Source organism: Oncorhynchus gorbuscha, linkage group LG19, assembly GCF_021184085.1.
Source record: "Oncorhynchus gorbuscha isolate QuinsamMale2020 ecotype Even-year linkage group LG19, OgorEven_v1.0, whole genome shotgun sequence".
Taxonomy (NCBI): Eukaryota; Metazoa; Chordata; class Actinopteri; order Salmoniformes; family Salmonidae; genus Oncorhynchus; species Oncorhynchus gorbuscha.
Window position 1 is genome coordinate 42070021 of NC_060191.1, and position 21896 is coordinate 42091916.

The 21896-nt window shown below is 46.1% G+C and overlaps 1 protein-coding gene across 1 annotated transcript; it reads right to left on the reverse strand.

Moving 5' to 3' along the window:
• Nucleotides 1-1995: 1995 nt before the first annotated feature.
• On the reverse strand, nt 1996-20862 carry LOC124006413 (SUMO-activating enzyme subunit 1-like). Its single transcript, XM_046316418.1, has 9 exons — nt 20646-20862; nt 20308-20419; nt 19735-19908; nt 7202-7347; nt 6999-7101; nt 6798-6903; nt 5027-5171; nt 3133-3202; nt 1996-2433 (listed from the first exon to the last, which is right to left on the reverse strand). The coding sequence occupies exons 1-9, from the start codon at nt 20744-20746 to the stop codon at nt 2341-2343; spliced, it is 1050 nt and encodes a 349-aa protein (XP_046172374.1). The 5' UTR covers nt 20747-20862; the 3' UTR covers nt 1996-2340.
• Nucleotides 20863-21896: the final 1034 nt, after the last annotated feature.

Genomic DNA, 21896 nt, shown 5'->3' on the forward strand with positions numbered 1-21896 from the left:
ACCAAATAACATGAGCACAGAGACATCTTGAATAACTACACAGTAAGGCAAGCTTAAAAACATGTATGTGTGTAATGCTCCGATGTTGGCTGCTAATGATATTATGTGGGACTGTATGGAGATTGTTGTACTGTTGGCAATGTCCTCTCTATTCTGGAAGGCTTTGTTGTTGTTCTCATAGTTCTAAACACGGCCTAGATTGCACATTGTTTCCAAAACAAGAAGACGAATGACACCTACTTATAATGAATAAGACCCCCCCCCCCCGTTGAACACGCAGTCAAGACGTGTTGGAATGAGTCAACAGACAACATCTGGACCGGAGGACCTCACCTGCACTTTGTGCCACATATGAACCAATTGAATCCCTCCGTGTCAGTGGCAGAATGAGGTCCCAATTGTGATTGGTGTCTGGGATGACCGCTTGGATCTTTGCTGCTCAGTCGGGGGTCTTGACAAAATGAATGACCACACCACAGTGCTGAAGGGGGGTAGCTTTTTTTGAGTGGGGGATGGGGGGGGGTCGGGGAGATAAGAGATTTGCTTTAATTAAAAGGATGGGTTTAAAGCGATGTCAGTAATTAATCCTGTATTTTCCTAATCCCTGGAAAAGAGCAGTGACTCCTTATGGGGCTTAATCAGCCATGGTTTCATTTCAAGGCTCTGGCTGTTTTCCTTTTCATGAATCCCCACTGCAGGCGAAAAACAATACATTTATTTTCCACCAAGGTGCTTTTCCCCTCCCCGTTCTCTCTTCAATACGTCACAAACAGACACTCAAACAAACATGATAAACTATGTGGATTTTCATGCTGTTTTGTGCCTCTGGCTTGAAAAGACTTCTCTGCATGTAGTTTTATGGTCAAGGACAAAAATACTTTTTGGGGAAGAAGCATCATTTACATTGACGTTTCACCATACAGGTTGTCATTTCTATCAAGGTCGTTAAATTCAAAGAATAGTAGTCTACACGTCAGTCACGTGTCAATGTCAAAAGCTCACCACTAATTTATCTGATGTACAGTACCAGTCAAACAAGTTGACACACCTACTCATCTAAGGGTTTTTCTTTATCACTTTAAGATCGGCATGTCTTAAAGTAATGATGGACTGTTGTTTCTCTGCTTATTTGAGCTGTTCTTGCCATAATATGGACTTGGGTCTTTTACCAAATAGGGCCATCTTCTGAATACAAACCTACCTTGTCACAACACAACTGATTGGCTCAAACACATTAAGAAGGAAAGAAATTCCACAAATTAACATTTAACAAGGCATACCTGTTAACTGAAATGCATTTCACGTGACTACCTCCTGAAGCTGGTTGAGAGAATTCCAAGAGTGTGCAAAGCTGTCATCAAGGCAAAGGGTGACTACTTTGAAGAATCTCAAATATATATATATTTGTAACTTAAAACATTTGGTGATACATTATTTAGTAAATATTTTCTTAACTATTTATTGAACTGCATTGTTGGTTAAGGGCATTTCACAGTAATGTATTCAGCACGTGACAAATACAATTTGATTTTGATTTGATTCCATATCTGTTATTTCATAGTTTTGATGTCTTCACTATTATTCTACAATGTAGAAAATAGTACAAATAAAAACCCTTGAATGAGTAAGTGTGTCCAAACTCTTCACTGGTACTGTACATACACTCAGTCTAGGGTGTTGCCACTCCCTCTATATACATACCTACAGACCAACTCCACATTGTCCAACCACCTAATGCTGATGGAGGGAGAGATCCTGTTTTGGTGACTGAAGAGGAAACTATGATGCTCATGATAGGCCTGCATGGCATGTCTTGGAAGCACCTGGAAAAATCCCTGTATTTTGCTGCTGCGGGGAACTGATACCTGCTCTTTCACCCATATGAGGCCATATATCCACTCATTGGAACATATATGACCCACTGCTAGACACCCATTGAGTCATTCAAAATGTCACTACTTTTCATTTCCAAATAAGCCCTCAAAAGGCTAATAATTCTGTTCACAATAGTTTTATTACAAAATGTAAAAATACCTCTGTGCTAGAAACATAAAACGGACAGTCCGACAATAGCGAACAAGAAAAGAGAACTTAAAGAAGGCGTGCTGAAAAAACCGTCTGTGTGTTGTGTGTGTGCGTATAGAAGAATGAGAACATGTATAACGACAAATCCTTTTCGCCTGTTGAAACACTCGTTGAACGTTCAGCTGGAGGTGAACGCTTACACATTGATTAATGGTCTGACTGGAAAGGATAATGACCAAACGTAGTGCGCATGCGAGTGTAGGCCTTAATCTGCCATGCACACACCTCTCCCTCCTCTGGTGGGAATATGGTCGATCACTTTGGGCCAAAGTAGTCCACCACCCCGCTGCCCTTCATACCGTCAAAGAAGAAGAAGTTCTTGTGCGGTGCGTCTCTCTGGGAAAGAGCCTGTAGAAACAAATAGACGCTAATACCAGCCAACAACACACACTCACAACCTGACCATCTCTCAAACTAAGCCAACCACAGGTAAGGATAGCTTTGCTCTGGGAGATTCACCAGCTTTCCATGCACGTGGTGTCCTCTAGTGTGCGCTCCATTGCGTGAGCGTCGGGTGCACTGTCCGTTGTGTGATCGCTTGACTTCACCCAGTGAGACGTCGGGCCGGTTGCAGGCCGTTTCATCCGGTTTCATCATTACGTCATATCGTGGAGACAGACAAGCCTGGCGCAGTGTCATCATCCTGCTGAGAGGGTTGTCATCTGTACTGACTGACGTTACCTCTTCTCACCTGGTTCCCTCAACTCTCAAACATAGGTTGGACTGTGACACTCAGGTCATATCCAAAACAGCCACACCATCTGCCTCAATCTCCCCAAAAGCCCCACAGGACTGAAACATATCAGTGGATATTTCTGGATTGGACCCAGAATCAAGTGGAGCGGCCTGCTGTCGAGTGTTTAGCTTTCTACCTCCCCAAAATATAACATGGCATCTTTCTCCCCAGTGAAAGCTGCACCACAGTCTGTGATGTGTGGTGGTCGACACTAGTTTAGAGCCAGGATGGACAGTAAAAGTAAGAATGATTTAAAGTCACAGAAACTAATGAAAAGTCAATAATACAAAAAAAACTAACTGACAACCAACCTTGACAACTTCCTGTCCCATCACTCCTCCCACCACAGCACACACAGGGGCCATCTCAGAGAAGCAGTAGCTGATGACAACCCAAAACAACAACGTGAGTGTCACCAACAGAAACAAACTCTCCAGTTCAGTAGGATGAATTAACAATTGTCTTACCTCTGGAAAAACTGAAATAGCTCAGAATGGAGCAGCCAGTTACAGATGATCTTTGATACATCTAATAACTACCATCACTGGCAAACCCCTACAAACCTACAGTGCCGTCGGAAAGTACTCAGACCCCTTGACTTTTTCCACATTTTGGTACGTTACAGCCTTATTCTGAAATGGATTAAATGTTTTTCCCCCTCATCAAACTACACACAATACCCCATAATGAACTAGAGAAAACAATTTATTATTTTTTAAACTTACTTACATAGGTATTCAGACCCTTTGCTATGAGACTCGAAATTGAGCTCAGGTGCATCCTGTTTCCATTGATCATCCTTGATATGTTTCTACAACTTGGAGTCCACCTGTGGTAAATTCAATTGATTGGACATGATTTGGAAAGGCACACACCTGTCTATATAAGGTTACACAGTTGACAGCGTATGTCAGAGCAAAAACCAAGCCATGAGGTCAAAGGAATTGTTCATAGAGCTCTGAGACAGGATTGTGTCGAGGTACAGATCTAGGGAAGGTTACCAAAACATTTCTGCAGCATTGAAGGTCCCCAAGAACAGAGTGGCCTCCATCATGCTTAAATTGAAAAAGTTTGGAACCACCAAGACTGTTCCTATAGAGCTGGCCGCCCGGCCAAACTGAGCAATTGGGGGAGAAGGGCCTTCGTCAGGGAGGTGACCAAGAGCCTGATGGTCACCCGATGGTCAACTCTCGAGCTCTGTCTCCAGAGTTCCTCTGTGGAGATGGGAGAATCTTCCAGAAGTACAACCCTCTCTGCAGCACTCCACCAAATCAGGCCTTTATGGTAGAGTGGCCAGGCGGAAGCCACTCCTCAGTAAAAGGCACATGACAACCTGCTTGGAGTTTGCCAAAAGGCACCTAAAGGACAGACGTTGAGAAACAAGATTATCTGGTCTGATGAAACCAAGATTGAACTCTTTGGCCTGAATGCCAAGCGCCACATCTGGAGGAAACCTTGCACCATCCCTATGGTGAAGCATGGAGGTGGCAGCATCATGCTGTGGGGATGTTTTTCAGCAGCAGGGACTGTGAGACTAGTCAGGATCAAGGGCAAGATGAACAGAGCAAAGTACAAAGAGATCCTTGATGAAAACCTGCTCCAGAGCGCTCAGGTCCTCAGACTGGGGTGAAGGTTCACCTTCTAAGAGGACAACAACCCTAAGCATACAGCCAAGACCACGCAGGAGTGGCTTTGGGATAGGTCACTGAATGTCCTTGAGTGAGAGCCCGGACTTGAACCCGATCGAACATCTCTAGAGACCCAAAAATAACTGCGCAGCAACACTCCCCAGCCAACCTGACAGAGCTTGAGAGGATCTGCAGAGAAGAATGGGGGGAAACTCCCCAAATACAGGTGTGCCAAGCTTGTAGCATCATACCCAAGAAGACTCCAGGCTGAAATTGCTGCCAAAGGTACTTTAACAAAGTACTGAGTAAATGGTCTAAATACTTATGTAAATGTTATATTTAAGGTTTTTATTTTTAATACACTTGCAAAAAAAAGTTTTTGCTTTGTCATTATGGGGTATTGTGTGTAGATTGATTTATTCCATTTTAGAATAAGGCTGTAATGTAACTTAATGTGGAAAAAGTCAAGGGGTCTGAATACTTTCCGAATGCACTGTATTACTAACAGTCCAGCTTAATATGTGGCTGTCAAGTGATGCACCATGTGGTGAAATCTGGGTTGAATTGAGCCGGGCACCTGACGAAGTCGTGAGGTAGCAGTTCGCTACTCAGTCCCATGGCCTCCAGGACATCATCCCGGATCTGTCTCAGGAGCATGGCATCTGCCTCAAAGCTTTCTGGGTGAGGGTCGCGACCTTTGTCTGTACGGAACTTCAGCAGTACTGTGGGAAAGAAGAGAGGAACAAACGGAGAGAAAACAATAGACTGAGTGGTGGAGAAGTGCTGGAAACCATAGAAGACACACAGAGGAAGCTCTGATTTTATGGGTTACATTGCTTCATATACTGAGCTGCGTTTCCATACGACACAGAATATGTTACTAAGGAAATGTTGGTGGAGTTGTGATTCTATCACTTGCTGGAATGACACTGGCTGGCAATTTTTTTTTTAAGTACAAAAAAATGGAAACGCTTCCAATTACATACATATCTTGTGGAAACAGTGTGCAATCAGATCTTTATCTGTGTTGTACCACAGACGATTGACAGTGGCAATCAACGCACCACAAGTGTTGCGCCAACAAACCTCTTCATCTGATAATGGCTTTGAATGAAGAGCAGTTTTTGATCCGTTTGACAAGGTCGTGATCAGACATCGATGACTCATGTCCTTGTCCTGTCAGCACGCGCCACTAGTACTACACCCATCCTGTGTGAGACCATGGGCTGATGTCTCAATATGAGCAGGATGTGGTTTAGAGTCGGAATATTACTAAAAGTGAAATAATTAAAAAGGGGAGAGATGGACGCACCGTTGCAACGGAGACGTTTTAGGTTCTAAACCCCCCCTTTAAGCCTGGCAGCTCTACTCGCCCCCTCAGTGTTAAAACAGGTGTCATAACTTCCTCTCTTTAGCTGTCCATCAAACACATCATGGAGCCCAGTCCGCCCACGGCTATTTCCAGTAGAATGACACCTCGCACGCACGCTTGCAAAATAAATAAATAAAAGAAATGCATAAATCACCATCATCACCCTCAACTAAATATTCTCTCACCCATTGAATTATCTCAACCTGTAAGTGTACAAAGATATCTGTGCAAAGTAAACATTGTCTTAAGAGAGTAGTCTGGAACATTCTTCATTAGATTCAAACGGATGAACCAAAAACAACACATTCAAATTACATTGACTAAATCAAAGTTGAGGGAAAACAGTCCTGTGCCCCCCCACGCCTGTGCTGCCTTCCATTCCTCCAGAGGTGTTATGGTTGCATACAGTAAGCTAACCCCCAACCCGATACACAGAGGAGCTGTAACAGAGGAAGCACCACTTCCTCAAGAGCAGTTTGGTCGAGAGATACCACTACGTCTAGACATAATTATAGAAACCCAAATGCTATAAGACACCTCCTGAAAACGACAAAAACAAACAAATGAACAGCTTCTTTCCTTTCCGGCTGTTATTTTAATATTAGCTAACAACAGGGGCTAGAGTACGCAGCCTTGCAGATGAAGTGTCGTGGGTGGTGGCTGTTTGTTTCTCTGTTCTAAAGTCACACACCACTGGCCATGGAGAGCCTGTGATGGAAACAGAGCCATGTTAAGAAGGTCTATGAAACCAGGTGAAGGCTATTAAGGGACAAAATCAGACTAGAAGGAACAGGGTGAAATGCTACAACAACCAAAACAAGAGGGTGGGGGGGGGGTATGGTGGTGGGCGATATCATTGGAGCTGCAGGCACACACGTGTAGAGGAAAAAAGACGTGACGGCAGCCAGTTAGTGATCTAACTCCCTTTTATCAGATAGACATTTATATCCAATGGCTTTGTGGAAGGAGCAGGTACCGTGTAGCAGGAAGTAGTCCACGGGGGTGTGCTTCAGGCTGCTCTTGGCCTTCTCATTGGTCCAATCCACTTCCAGAGCCACTTTCAAGGAGCAGAAGCAGGCCGTCTGTTCAGTTGGGACAGAGAGATTGCCAAGGAACATGACGTCATTAGATGTGGAGGAGGATAACGCTAATTGAGATATTATTATACAATGCTCACCTTTTTGATCATGGTGGTCTCATTTGGGTCAATCTTTGTTTTTTTGGCCTCGGGTCCATCATTGGACTCCTCTGTTTTGGGCTTGACTACTTTGGGCTTCTCCCTAGACGGGGGCATCAAAACAAGGGACAGATGAGCATAAGTATAACTGTTGAATAATCAAGACAAGTAAATTAGACACAGGACAATCACACAACACTCACTCAACATAGTTGTGCTCCTGGCCAAGGTCGGAGAACATGTATCCGTGGTAACCGAAGACGTCGCCACAGAAGACCTTGATGTTGTGCTGGAAACAGAGTTGGTCCACGCGTACCATCAGATCTCTGGAGCAGCCGGTCAGACACACCTGAGAGGAACAAGGGAGGACAGGACAAAGTCAGAGAGAGCAGCTAAAACTCCAACTCCCATGGTGCTATCTACACTACATGACCAAAAGTATGTGGACACCTGCTCGTCAAACATCTAATTCCAAAATAATGGACATTAATATGGAGTTGGTCCCCCCTTTGCTGTTATAACAGCCTCCACTCTTCTGGGAAGGCTTTCTACTAGATGCTGGAATATTGCTGCGGGGACTCCAGCCACAAGAGCATTATTCAGGTCAGGCACTGATGTTGGGCGATTAGGCCTGTCTCACATTCAGATTCCAATTCATCCCAAAAGGTGTTTTGATGGGGTCAGGGCTCTGTGCAGGCCAGTCAAGTTCTTCCACACCAATCTCAACAAACCCTTTCTGTATGAACCTCGCTTTGTGCAAGGGGGCATTGTCATGCTGAAACAGGAAAGGGCCTTCCCCAAACTGTTGCCCAAAAAATTGGAAACACAGGATCAACTAGAATGTAATTGTCTGCTGTACGGTTAAGAATCCCCTCACTGGAACTAAGGGGCCAAGCCAGAACCATGAAAAACAGCCCTAGATCATTATTCCTCCCCCACCAAACTTTATAGTAGGTACTATGCATTGGGGCAGGTAGCGTTCTCCTGGCATCTGCCAAACCCGGATTTGTCAGCGATTCATCACTCCAGAGAACGCATTTCCACTGCTCCAAAGTCCAATGGCGGCGAGCTTTACACCACTCCAGCCGACGCTTGGCATTGCGCATGGTGATCTTAGGCTTGTATGTGTCTGCTTGGCCATGGAAACCCACTTCATGAAGCTCCCAAGAACAGTTCTTGTGCTGACATTGCTTCCAGAGGCAGTTTGGAACTTGGTAGAGTGTTGCAACTGAGGACAGACGATTTTTACGCACTATGCGCTTCAGCGGTCACATTCTGTGAGCTTGTGTGCCACTTTACGGCTGAGCCATTGTTGCTCCTAGACCTTTCCACTTCACAATAACAGCACTTACCGTTGACCGGGCAGCACTAGCAGGGCAGAAATTTGAGGAACTGACTAATTGGAAAGGTGGCATCCTATGATGGTCCAACGTTGAAAGTCACTGAGCTCTTTAGTAAGGCTATTCTACTGCTAAAGTTGGTCTATAGAGATTGCACAGTTGTGTGTTCAATTTGATATACCGGTCAGCAACAGGTGTGGCTGAAATAGCTGCATCCACTAATTTGAAGGGGTGTCCACAAATTTGTTTTAATTTATTTAACATTTATTTAACCAGGTAGGCTAGTTGAGAACAAGTTCTCATTTACAACTGCGACCTGGCCAAGATAAAGCAAAGCAGTTCGACACATACAACAACACAGTTACACATGGAGTAAAACAAACATACAGTCAATAATACAGTTGTGAAAAAGTATATATACAGTGTGTGCAAATGAGGCAAGATAAGAGAGGTAAGGCAATAAAATAGGCCATAGAGGCAAGGTAATTATGATATAGCAATTAAACACTGGAGTGACAGATGTGCAGAAGATGAATGTGCAAGTAGAGATACTGGGTTGCAACGGAGCAAAATACATATGGGGATGAGGTATGAGGTAGTTGGATGGGCTATTTACAGATGGGCTATGTACAGGTGCAATGATCTGTGAGCTGCTCTGACAGCTGGTGCTTGAAGTTAGTGAAGGAAATAAGATTTTCCAGCTTCAGAGATTTTTGCAGTTTGTTCCATTCATTGGCAGCAGAGAACTGGAAGGAAAAACAGACAAAAGAGAAATTGGCTTTGGGGGTGATCAGTGAAATAAACCTGCTGGAGCACGTGCTGCAGGTGGGTGCTGCTATGGTGACCAGAGAACTGAGATAAGGTGGGGGGGGGGCTTTACCTAGCAAGACTTGTAAATGACCTGGAGCCAGTGGGTTTGGCGACGAGTATGAAGCGCGGGCCAGCCAACGAGAGTGTACAGGTCGCAGTCGTGGGTAGTATATAGGGCTTTGGTGACAAAACGGATGGCACTGTGATAGACTGCATCCAATTTGTTGATAAGAGTGCTGGGAGGCTAATTTGTAAATTACATCACCAAAGTCAAGGATCGGTAGGATAGTCAGTTTTACGAGGGCTTGTTTGGCAGCATGAGTGCAGGATGCTTTGTTGCGAAATAGGAAGCCGATTCTAGATTTAATTTTGGATTGGAGATGCTTAATGTGAGTCTGGAAGGAGAGTTTACAGTCTAACCAGACACCTAGGTATTTGTCGTCGTCCACATATTCTAGGTCAGAACCATCCAGAGTAGTGATGCTGGACGGGCGGGCAGGTGCGGGCAGCGATCGGTTGATGAGCATGCATTTAGTTTAACTTGCATTTAAGAGCAGTTGGAGGGCCTTAATAAACAACTGACCCTTGGGCTGGGTCCATCTTATCCTTTAGACCAAACCCAGCACACTCCACACTTGGCTAGAGATAAGGGGCTGTCTGGCAGCTGACGGGCATCTGTCTGTGGCATCGCTGACATGGGTGAGTGGTACATGCTGTTCCCTCCCAGAACACAAAGTACCACTATGTTGGGAAGTGCCAGCATCGAGTTGACTACACACACCAGTGTTTTTCCAAGGGCAGCTTAATGATGTGTGACTGTATGTTTGAAGTTGTTTTAAATTGCTGCCCTCATCTAACGCAAGATGGCGCTGATAGAGATGGCAACTTCGCTTCAAGTACTTCAGTATTTAAAGTATTATTTATTACATTGCAAGCCCAGAAAACCTTAAGTGTTATTACATACAGCCGGTAGGAACTATTGGATATCAGAGAGACGTCAACTTACCAGCACTATGACCAGGAATACGACTTTCCCAAAGCGGATCCTTTGTCTGCACCTCCCAGGTCATTTGAACTGATTCTAGAGGCCAACCCAAAGCAACACCATCGGAGGAGAGGGTGCCGGAGCGGTCTTCTAGTGAGGCTTCGGATGCGCGCACACCACCCACCGCTTCAGAGTATATTACTCACTAATGTCTAGTCCCTAGTTAACAAAGTCAATGAAATTAGGGCAAGAGTTGCTTTCCAAAGAGATATCCGGGATTGTAACATACTCCGTTTCACGGAGACATGGTGTCACGCCTTGGTCATAGTATTTTGTGTTTTCGTTATATATTTGGTCAGGCCAGGGTGTGACATAGGTTTAAAATGTTGCGTTTCGTATTGGAGTTTTGTAGGCATTGGGATTGTGGCTGAGTAGGGGTGTAGCATAGGTTTAGATGCCTGAGGCGGTTCTCAATCAGAGTCAGGTGATTCTCGTTGTCTCTGATTGGGAACCATATTTAGGTAGCCTGGGTTTCACTGTGTATTTCGTGGGTGATTGTTCCTGTCTCCGTGTTAGTGTTCACCAGACAGGCTGTATTAGGTTTTACGTTCCGTTTGTTGTTTTTGTATATATACAGTTATTTCATGTATCGCGATCCTTCATTAAAGATCATGAGTAACCACCACGCTGCATTTTGGTCCGACTCTCTTTCGACAAACGAAGGCCGTTACAGAATCACCCACCACACACGGACCGAGTGGCGTGGTAACAGGCAGCGACAGCAGGAGCAGCGAAAGGAGGATGAATTGTTCGGAGAAGGACCCTGGGATCAGCCGGGAGAATATTGCCGCCCCAAAGAAGAACTGGAGGCGGAAAGAGCTGAGAGACGCTGGTATGAGGAGAAACAACAGCGGCAGCAGGAGCTACAATATCGGGACTATACGACGTGGGAAGAAAGACAGGTGGGCGGTCGACCCAGAAAGAGTGCCGGAGCCCGCCTGGGATTCACTGGAGCAGTGCGAAGAGGGCTATAGGAGAATGGAGTTGGAGAGACAATCACGACGGCGCAGAAGAAAGCCCGTGAGTCAGCCCCAAAAATGTATTGGGGGCGGGGGCTCAGAGGGAGAGTGGCAGAGTCAGGAGATAGACCTGAGCCAACTCTCCTTGTTAATCGTGAGGAGCCAAGGAGGAGACCAGAACCAGAGCCGGTGTTAGAGGTGAGCGAAGCAGAGACTGTGAAGGAGTTAATGGGGAAAGTGGAGTGGAGAGTAATGAGGGAGTTGCTAGCTTGGTGCTTTAGGTACAAGATTCGTCCGACGGAGCGTGTCGGGGATTTGATGGCACCTGGGTCAGCGCTCCATACTCGTCCTGAGGTGCGTGTTAGTCGGCTGTTGAAAAATGTGCCCGCCTCATGCACTAGGCCTCCTGTGTACCTACCTAGCCTTGCACATCCTGTGCCAGTCCTGCTCACAGGCTCTCCAGTACACCTTCACGGTCCAGTCCATCCGTTGCCACTTTCACATACCAGTCCTCCGGTGGCAGCTCCCCGCACCAGGCTTCCTGTGCGTGTCCTCGATCCAGTACCACCAGTTCCAGCACCACGCACCAGGCCTTCAGTGCGCCTCGCCTGTTCAGCGCAGCCAGCGCTTTCCCCCTCTCCTGTGCTGCCGGAGTCTCCCGCCTGTTCAGCGCAGTCAGCGTTTTCCTCCTCTCCTGCGCTGCCGGAGCAGCCAGAGCTGTCAGCCTGCATGGAGCAGCCTGAGCTGTCAGTCTGCATGGAGCGGCCAGAGATGCCAGTCTGCATGGAGCGGCCAGAGATGCCAGTCTGCATGGAGCGGCCAGAGATGCCAGTCTGCATGGAGCGGCCAGAGCTGCCAGTCTACATGGAGCGGCCAGAGCTGCCAGTCTACATGGAGCGGCCAGAGCTGCCAGTCTACATGGAGCGGCCAGAGCTGCCAGTCTACATGGAGCGGCCAGAGCTGCCAGTCTACATGGAGCGGCCAGAGCTGCCAGTCTACATGGAGCGGCCAGAGCTGCCAGTCTACATGGAGCGGCCAGAGCTATCAGTCTACATGGAGCAGCCAGAGCTGTCAGTCTACATGGAGCAGCCAGAGCTGTCAGTCTACATGGAGCAGCCAGAGCAGCTAGATCCGCCAGTCAGCCATGATCTTCCAGATCCGCCAGCCAGCCAACTACCTGCCAGCCAACTACCTGCCTGAGCTTCCCCTCAGTCCCGGGCTTCCCCTCAGTCCCGGGCTTCCCCTCAGTCCCGGGCTTCCCCTCAGTCCCGGGCTTCCCCTCAGTCCCGAGCTGCCCCTCAGTCCCGAGCTGCCCCTCAGTCCCGAGCTGCCCCTCAGTCCCGAGCTGCCCCTCAGTCCCGAGCTGCCCCTCAGTCACGAGCTGCCCCTCAGTCACGAGCTGCCCCTCAGTCACGAGCTGCCCCTCAGTTCAGTGGGGTTCTGGGTGAGGACTATTAGGCCATGGTCGGCGGCGAGGGTGGATTATCCCAGGACGCGAAGGGGAGGAACTATGACATTAATGGAGTGGGGTCCACGTCCCGAACCGGAGCCGCCACCATGGACAGACGCCCACCCGGACCCTCCCTATGGTTGTGAGGTGCGTCCGGGAGTCCGCATCCTTAGGGGGGGGGGTTCTGTCACGCCTTGGTCATAGTATTTTGTGTTTTCGTTATATATTTGGTCAGGCCAGGGTGTGACATGGGTTTAAAATGTTGTGTTTCGTATTGGGGTTTCGTAGGCATTGGGATTGCGGCCGAGTAGGGGTGTAGCATAGGTTTGACTGCCTGAGGCGGTTCTCAATCAGAGTCAGGTGATTCTCTTTGTCTCTGATTGGGAACCATATTTAGGTAGCCTGGGTTTCACTGTGTATTTCGTGGGTGATTGTTCCTGTCTCCATGTTAGTGTTCACCAGACAGGCTGTATTAGGTTTTACGTTCCGTTTGTTGTTTTTGTATATATACAGTTATTTCATGTATCGCGATCCTTCATTAAAGATCATGAGTAACCACCACGCTGCATTTTGGTCCGACTCGCTTTCGACAAACGAACACCGTTACACATGGCTAGCTGGGGACATGCTGTCGGAGTCCGTACAGCCAACGGGATTTTCAGTGCATCGCGCCGACAGGAACAAACATCTCTCTAGTAAGATGAAGGGTGTGTGTTTCATGATTAACAACTCATGGTGTAATTGTAACAACATACAAGAACTCAAGTCCTTTTGTTCACCTGACCTAGAATTCCTCACAATCAAATGCAGACCGTATTATCTCCCAAGAGAACTCTCCTTGTTTATCGTCACAGCAGTGTATATCCCCCGCATGTGGATACCAAGACGGTCATCAAGGAACTGCACTGGACTTGATGCAAACTGGAAACCATATATCCTGAGCCTGAATTTATTGTAGCTGGGGATTAACAAAGCTAATCTGAGAACAAGGCTGCCTAAATTATATCAGCATATCGATTGTAGTACACAAGCGAGCAACACACTCAACCACTGCTACTCTAACTTCTGCGATGCATACAAGGCCCTCCTTCGCCCTCCTTTTGGTAAATCTGACCATGACTCCATCGTGTTGATCCCCTCCTATAGGCAGAAACTAAAACAGGAAGCACCTGTGCTTAGGTCTATCCGATGCTGGTCTGACCAATAACATTGACGTATATGCTAACTCGGTGAGCGAGTTTAAAGGAAGTGTATAGAAGATGTTGTAACTATTAAAACCTTCCCTAACCAGAAACCGTGGATTGATGGCAGCGTTCGTGCAAAACTGAAAGCACATGCCACCGTATTTAAATCATGGCAAGGTGAGTGGAAACGTAGCCGAATACAAACAGTGTAGTTATTCCCTCCGTAAAGGCAATCAAACAAGCAAAGCATCAGTACAGAAACAAATTGAAGACGCAATTCAACGGCTCAAACACAAGGGTCTACAGACAATCACGGATTACAAAAAGAAAATCAGCCCCGTCGCGGATATCGACATCTTGCTCCCAGACAAATTAAACAACTTCTTTGCGCTTTGAGGACAATACAGTGCCACCGACACGGCCCGCTACCAAAGACTGTGGGCTCTCCTCCTCCTTGGACGACATGAGTAAAACATTTAAACGTGTTCACCCTCGCAAGGCTGCCAGCCCAGACGGCATGCCAAGGCGCATCCTCAGAACATGTGCAGACCATCTGGCTGGTGTGTTTATGGACATATTCAATCAATCCCTATCCCAGTCTGCGGTCTCCACATACTTCAAGATGGCCACCATTGTTACTGTTCCCAAGAAAGCTAAAGTAACGGAAATAAATCACTATCGCACCGTAGCACTCACTTCTGTCGTCATGAAGTGCTTTGAGAGACTAGTCAAGGATCACGTCACCGCCACCCTACCCGTCACCCTAGACCCAGTCCAATTTGCTTACCGCCCCAATAGGTCCACAGATGATGCAATCGCCATCACACTGCCCTATCCACCTGGATAGAGGAATACCTATGTAAGAATGCTGTTCATTGACTACAGCTCAGCATTCAACACCATAGTACCCTCCAAACTCATCATTAAGCTTGAGAGCCTGGGTCTCGACCCCGCCCTGTGCAACTAGGCCCCGGACTTCCTGACGGGCCGCCCCATGTGGTGAAGGTTGGCAACAACACCTCCACTCCGTGATCCTCAACACTGGGGCCCCACAAGGGTGAGTTCTCAGCCCTCTCCTGTACTCCATGTTCACCCATGACTGCGGGGCCATGCACGCCTCAAACTCAATCATCAAGTTTGCAGACGACACTACAGTGGTAGGCTTGATTACCAACAACAACAAGACAGCCTATAGGGAGGAGGTGAGGACCCTCGGACTGTGGTGTCAGGAAAATAACCTCTCACTCAATGACAGCAAAACAAAAAGAGATGATCGTGGACTTCAGGAAACAGCAAAGGGAGTACCCCCCCTATCCACATGGTTGGGACAGCAGTGGAGAAGTTGGAAAGTTTTAAGTTCCTCGGTGTACATATCACCGACAAACTGAAATACTCCACGCACACAGACAGTGTGGTGAAGGCGGCACAGCAGCGCCTCCTCAACCCCAGGAGGCTAAAAAAAATGTGGCTTGTCAACGAAAACCCTCTAACTCAGACATGGGCAAACTACGGCCCGCGGGCCACATACGGCCCGTTAGGCTTTTTAATCCGGCCCGCCGAACTGGTCCAAATTATAGTAAAAACCTCATTTTTTCCCCCTTTCCCTGCAATGCCCACATTTCCCCAATAGATGGCGCACTCAAAACACATTGACCGTTGTTGGAGTGGCGCGTATTTCTCTTTATTTCACTTTAATTTTCACTTCGTTTCACGTCACCATTAAGCCCTTCTGTGAAAATGAGCGGACCAAAGAGAAGGAAAGTGGACAGCGAATGCCGAGTGTTTAATAAGGAGTGGACAACAAAATACTTCTTCACTGAAGTCCGATCAACGGCTGTATGTATGATATGCCAAGAAGCTGTTGCGGTTTTCAAAGAGTACAATATCAGCCGTCACTTTGCCACGAAGCATGCAAACTATGCTAGCAAGCAGTCAACACAAGAACGGGCGGCTACTGCTCAGAGGTTGGCAGCTAATTTACAGAGTCAACAGAACTTTTTTCACCGACAAACTGCAATTCAAGAGTCAAGTACCAAGGCAAGTTATTTGCTGGCATTCAAATTAGCAAAGGCTAGCAAGCCTTTCTCCGAAGGCGAGTTTTTGAAAGAGTGCATGGTAGAGACAGCAGGTCTCTTGTGTCCGGAGAGCAAAGCCAAGTTTGAAAAAATCAGTTTAGCACGCAGGACAGTGACTCGCCGCGTGGAACTGATTGACGAAGATATAGTCAGCGAGTTAAACAAAAAGGCGGAGTCCTTTAAGTTATATTCACTAGCACTGGATGAAAGTAACGACATAAAATACACTGCTCAGCTCCTAATTTTTTTATCCGAGGGATTAACGACAGTTTTGAGATAACGGAGGAGCTTTTGATTTTTTCTGCTGTGTTATGAAAAAATGCATATGGAAAGTTTGGAAGTGCGTCTTTTAATTAAGAGCAATGCGCATTTACGCACAGCAGCGGTACAGTAGCTTAATTAACACGCCGCACATCGCTCTTAATTTAAATTTAAATTTTCAGCTGCAGGTAGGATATTTAATACAGCCTATGTCTGTGTGCTTGGCAACGATACACGTGTACTGTTTGCGCGTGAAGGCGAGGGCGTCCGTGGCGAGTTTGTAGAGCGCGCGGTCAGGACAATCCATCCATGATTTTGCGGAGTTTAACACAAGTAGATATTATTGAGCTTGAGTATTTCGTTGTGTAATAATATGTTTTGAATGTTGAAAGTGATTCCATTTTTCAATAAATGTTGATTTCTTTAACTTTGCACCTTCGATTGAAACTTATTAAAAACAGACGCAATCTTGATAAATCACAGTGCGTATGTTATTTTAATCTATTTACATTTGATAAGGGCTATTTTTCACATTTGAAAGACAGTTAATAAATTGGGTTGTAGTGTTCTTACTGTGCTATGAGGTTTGCACACACTACATTTAATGCTTTAGTATATCCGGCCCAAACACTCCCTCCAAATGCTCCTGGCCTGGCCCCTCTGTCAAATTTTAGAACCCATTGTGGCCCGCGAGTCAAAAAGTTTGCCCACCTCTGCTCTAACTTCTACAGGTGCACAATTGAGAGCATCCTGTCGGGACACCGACAACACCTGATATCACAGGAATGCCAAAAAGATCATCAAGGACAACAACCACCCGAGCCACTACCTGTTCACCCCGCTTCCATCCAGAAGGCAAAGTCAGTACAGGTGCATCAAAGCTGGGACAGACAGATTGAAAAACAGTTTCTATCTCAAGGTCAACAGATAGTTAGACAGCCACCACTAGCACAGAGCCACCACTAGCACTTTAACAATACCACTATAAAAACATTTACATATCTCATATGTATATGCTGTATACTGTTTCCTTCACTATTCTTTACTATCTATTGCATCTTAGCCGCTCTGTCACTGCTCACCCATATATTTTATACTCATATATTCTTATCCCATTTCTTTACTAGATTGTGTGCATTAGGTGTTGTTGTGGAATTTGTTAGATATTAGGTTTTGTTGTGGAATTGGTTAGATATTAGGTTTTGTGGTGGAATTGTTGATATTACCTGTTAGCTACTGCTACATTGTCGGATCTAGAAGAATAAGCATTTCACTACACTCGCAATAACATCTGCTAACCATGTGTATGTGACCAATAACATCTGCTAACCATGTGTATGTGACCAATAAAAATTTGATTTGAAGATTGATAGATAAATCATCAATGCTGGGTGCATGCTTGATGATTGAAAAATGGACCGGAAATCTTCCTTAAACCACACCTCAACTCTATAGGAAGGAGGTCTTATGGGGGAAGGAGAACCCTTACAGACTACTATGGAAGTCCTATTGGCTTTAGTTGCCACCTTCAAAAAGGCAAGCCCTCTGTTGTGGCACTGGCAACAAACACTGAGAGACCCTGGCTGGACATGTTGGGCTACTGCTGCTGGTGTAGTTCATTAGAGTGGATTGGCAATGGGAACTGAGATTGCTGGCACTGGCAGACCGGAGGGGACAGGGCTTTTTAACAGCCTGGCCAGCCGTACTGTCTCTTCCCTTTGAAGGAGGCGTGCAGCTTGGGCGCCTCCTCCCGATGGCCTCCGGCAAGGGCTTTGTGAAGAGGGACACTGAGATGGATTGTTTGAGACATGAGGGAGAGGAAAGAAGGAAGCGAAGAAAGGGGGGGGGTATATAGCTTATCTGTACAATGGAACCTAACAACGAAGAATTGGTCTGGTAGGAGGTGAAGGGAGAAGTGAAGTGATAGACATGCAGAGAATGAGTGGTTATGAGTGACTCAATGAGAGTACATGAGTGAGAATTGGGAGAGTATACCAGTATGGTGAGTGAAGTAAACAAGAATGTGTTTGTTTGTTGTGGGTGTGAATTGTTGCCTCAAATTATCTCTATAAGAGAAAAACACCTGCAAACTCTAACAGGATCGAAGTTATAATCCAGACATGTCAATCCCTCAGTCCAAAACACAGTGACTAAAAATAGCAGCCTCTTGTCATGTATTGCAGCAAATTCCAACCAGTTTCAGTTTCCCAGTGCTACACCACACAGACAAGACAGATCCGTAGCTAGCAGATAAAAGAGTCTACCAGTCTACAGCACAGCCCACTCCGCCTCCCCCTCCTCCTGAACTTCCATTAGCACTCCCCCCGGGACGCTTCTGCCGTTTCTCCACCACAGTCAGACTAGGGAAGTGGCTCGTTTGCGCTTTGAAAATCCCTGAGCATCTGATGAGGAGTCTCTTCAAACCCCCGCCCCACTACATGATTCAGAGCAGAGCACTTCAGACAGCTTCCTTTGCAGTATGTCTGGAACCAACGCCACAGGAAAGCTAAGTTTCTACTTGTTAGCTGTACAGACATAAATGCATTTATCTCCAAACTCAAGGGTCTTTAATGTTTATGCTATTCTTTTCCCCTACTGGCACTTGTCAATTCCCTCACTCTGTCAGTGTATAAATTATATTTATATGCATCATATTATGAAGCCCTTTATCTACTTCCAGTCAGATGAACTTGTTGATACCATTTTTATGTTTGAAGGAAGTTGCTAAATAGCATTAGCGCAATTACTGGTAGTCTATGGTAACTGCTAGCATGCTAGGGAGGAGGTAATGCTATTTAGCATCGAACTTCCTTCATATTGGATGCAGTTACATAAAAGTTGATGACGTCCATGAGTTCATCGGAGTCTGGGGAAGCAGATAAAGGGCTTCAAAAAAAACATATGCGCAAAACAGGTGCTACACTGGCATTGGTCTGCTGCAGAGTGTGGTACGGTCTGCCTAACGCATCACTGGGGGCACACTGCCTGCCCACCAGGACACCTACAGCAACCGATGTCACAAGAAGTACCAAAAAGATCATCAAGGACATCAACCACCACGACCAACGGCATGTGCACCCCACTACCATCCAGAAGGCGAGGTCAGTACAGGTGCATCAAAGCTGGGACCGAGATACTGAAAAACAGCTTCTACCTCAAGGGTACCACCCGGCTACTCAACCCTGCACCTTAGAGGCTGCTGCCCTATATACATAAAAGCCCTTGCCACTTTAATATTGGAACACTAGTCACTTTAATAATGTGTACATACTGCTTTACGCATCTCATATGTATATACTGTATTCTATTCCACTGTATTTAATCAATGCCACTCTGAAATTGCTCATCCTAATATTTATATATTTTTAATTCCATTATTTTACTTTTAGATTTGTGTATTGTTGTGAATTGTTAAGATACTACTGCACTGTTGGAGCTAGGAACACAAGCATTTCGCTACACATCTGCTAAATATGTGTATGTGACAAAAAATGTGGTATGAAGTATGGTGTAAATGCAACACCTAGAGGCCATTTAAGGTCAAATAAAAAATTAAAAAAGATGCACAAAAGTAATCTTGAAAATAGACCGGTCCTGCACTACCGTACTCACTGCCTCAAATTGTAGGAAGAATTCGTCTGGTTTGGTCTCCACCCTGTCTGTGTCTGCCTTCACCTCTACCATGGGGTTGAGGTACTGGGCACGCTCCAGGGAGGCCTGGGCTCGATTCTGGCCCTGATTGTTCACTGGAATCAGGAACTGGGCTCGGCATGACTCCTCCGTCACCTGGGAAGCAAAGGAACAGACATAGTTAGTCATTTGTAGCATTCATTTATACTGTCCTGCAATTTTCTCAGTGTTTATCCAACCATTAGCCTACTTGGGAAGGTTCCCTCTCACCTAGCCTCTGCCGAGTCCCCAAGAACGGAAAGAGCCTGTGACGCTACTTCCGCTATTAGACGTTAACAAGGCAAAACTCCATCTGAACTCCTCCCCCACATTTACTGGATTGGTTGGAGAGTGAAAAAGAATACCTCCACCAAAAGTTTTTTTTCCCTTCTCTTCAAGACCAGTATATAGTGGATCTAGTTTCAGGTGTTTATTTTACACCTGCTACTTTAGGTTACCTCTGTTCTGACCTAACTCTGTTACAACCCCCTCCCCCTTTGTGTTTGTGGTCAATACCAGTTCGTGGTCCAGCATGGTCAGCCCCTTCACTCCAGCCAGGATGAGATTTTTGGCCACCTCAGCCCCCAGGCCCCTGAGCCCCACCAGGAGCACACGAGACCCCCGCAGTCTGGAACAGAAGCAGATGGCAAAAACCTTAATTAGCTATGTAGCGCCATCATACAATAACGAGTAGAAAGCCGTAAAGACAAAATATGCATGCCTCGTGCAGATTGATAAATTATGTAAACATCAACATTTTGAGTGTTTTACAATCCATTCTTGCTGTGGGACCCCATTTGAACCCAGAACGAACAAATCGGATTCAAGCTAGCTAGATGGTTAGCAAAAACTACCTCTTTTGTGCATCCAGGCCCCATAGTCGGATCTGCCGGTCATACTGAGCAGCTTCTTCCTCGCTAATGATAGAATCCTCCTTCTCAATCATGTCTATCATCTCAAACTGTTTGTCTAGTTTAACAGTAATGGGATTAATATGCCCCTTTTCAAATTCAGGTAGGGTACCGCTATCACTGATTTGAACGGACGCTGGAAGATGACGTTATCTTCTTCTTTTTTGGTATTATGGCGGTCCGCAAACAAATGTTCTAGGTGCATGCCGCCATCTACTGTATTGGCTGTGTATCAGCCTACTATGCTGTAGTATCTATTCATTACACTTTATGAAAAAATTATCCTACCAACTATCATCACTATTCCACTACTTTGGTCCTATCTAATCCTGCACCTGGCCAGCAGCCTGGGAGTATGGGACACTGTCGTTCAAAACACCTTGTAACTCTTCTGCAGTACAATCTTGTACACCCAAGTACTTCTCTGCAGCTGCCACCACAACATCTATCCTCTGTGATTTACATTCCATTTCTGCGGTACAGTTGACCACCATGGCCATGTACGCCAAAAAAACAACCTTACCAAAGCACGTTATTCCTATCACTCTCTATTGACCTCGTCCTACTCACAGGGATCCTCTTAGGATCCGTCACCCTTACAAAAAAGATTGCTGTTTTGAAACTGCAGTAAAAGTGTAGTAACTGCAGTCGACTGTAGTATTTTGGACACGGTAATTGCAGAATAACTGCAGTGTCCTACAGTTGAACTGCTGTTATACCACAAAATCACTGCAGTTAAAAAAAATGTATTCTTTTGGACGCAGTATTTGCAGCATACTGCAGTTATAGATGCACAATTGAGATCATCCTGTCGGGCTGTATCACTGCCTGGTACGGCAAATGCACCACCCACAACCGCAGGGCTCTCCAGAGGGTTTTGCGGTCTGCACAACACATCACCAGGGGCAAACTGCCTGCTCTCCAGGACACCTACAGCACCCGATGTCACAGGAAGGCCAAAAAGATCATCAAGGATAACAACCACCCGAGCCACTGCCTGTTCACCTACTACCATCCAGAAGGCGAGGTCAGTACTGCTGAGCTGGGACAGAGAAATTTAAAAATAGCTTCGATCAGACTGCTAAACAGCCATCACTAACACAGAGAGGCTGCTGCCTACATACAGACGTGAAATCATTGCCCACTCTAACAAATGGATCACTAGTCACTTTGTTAATGCCACTTTAATAATGA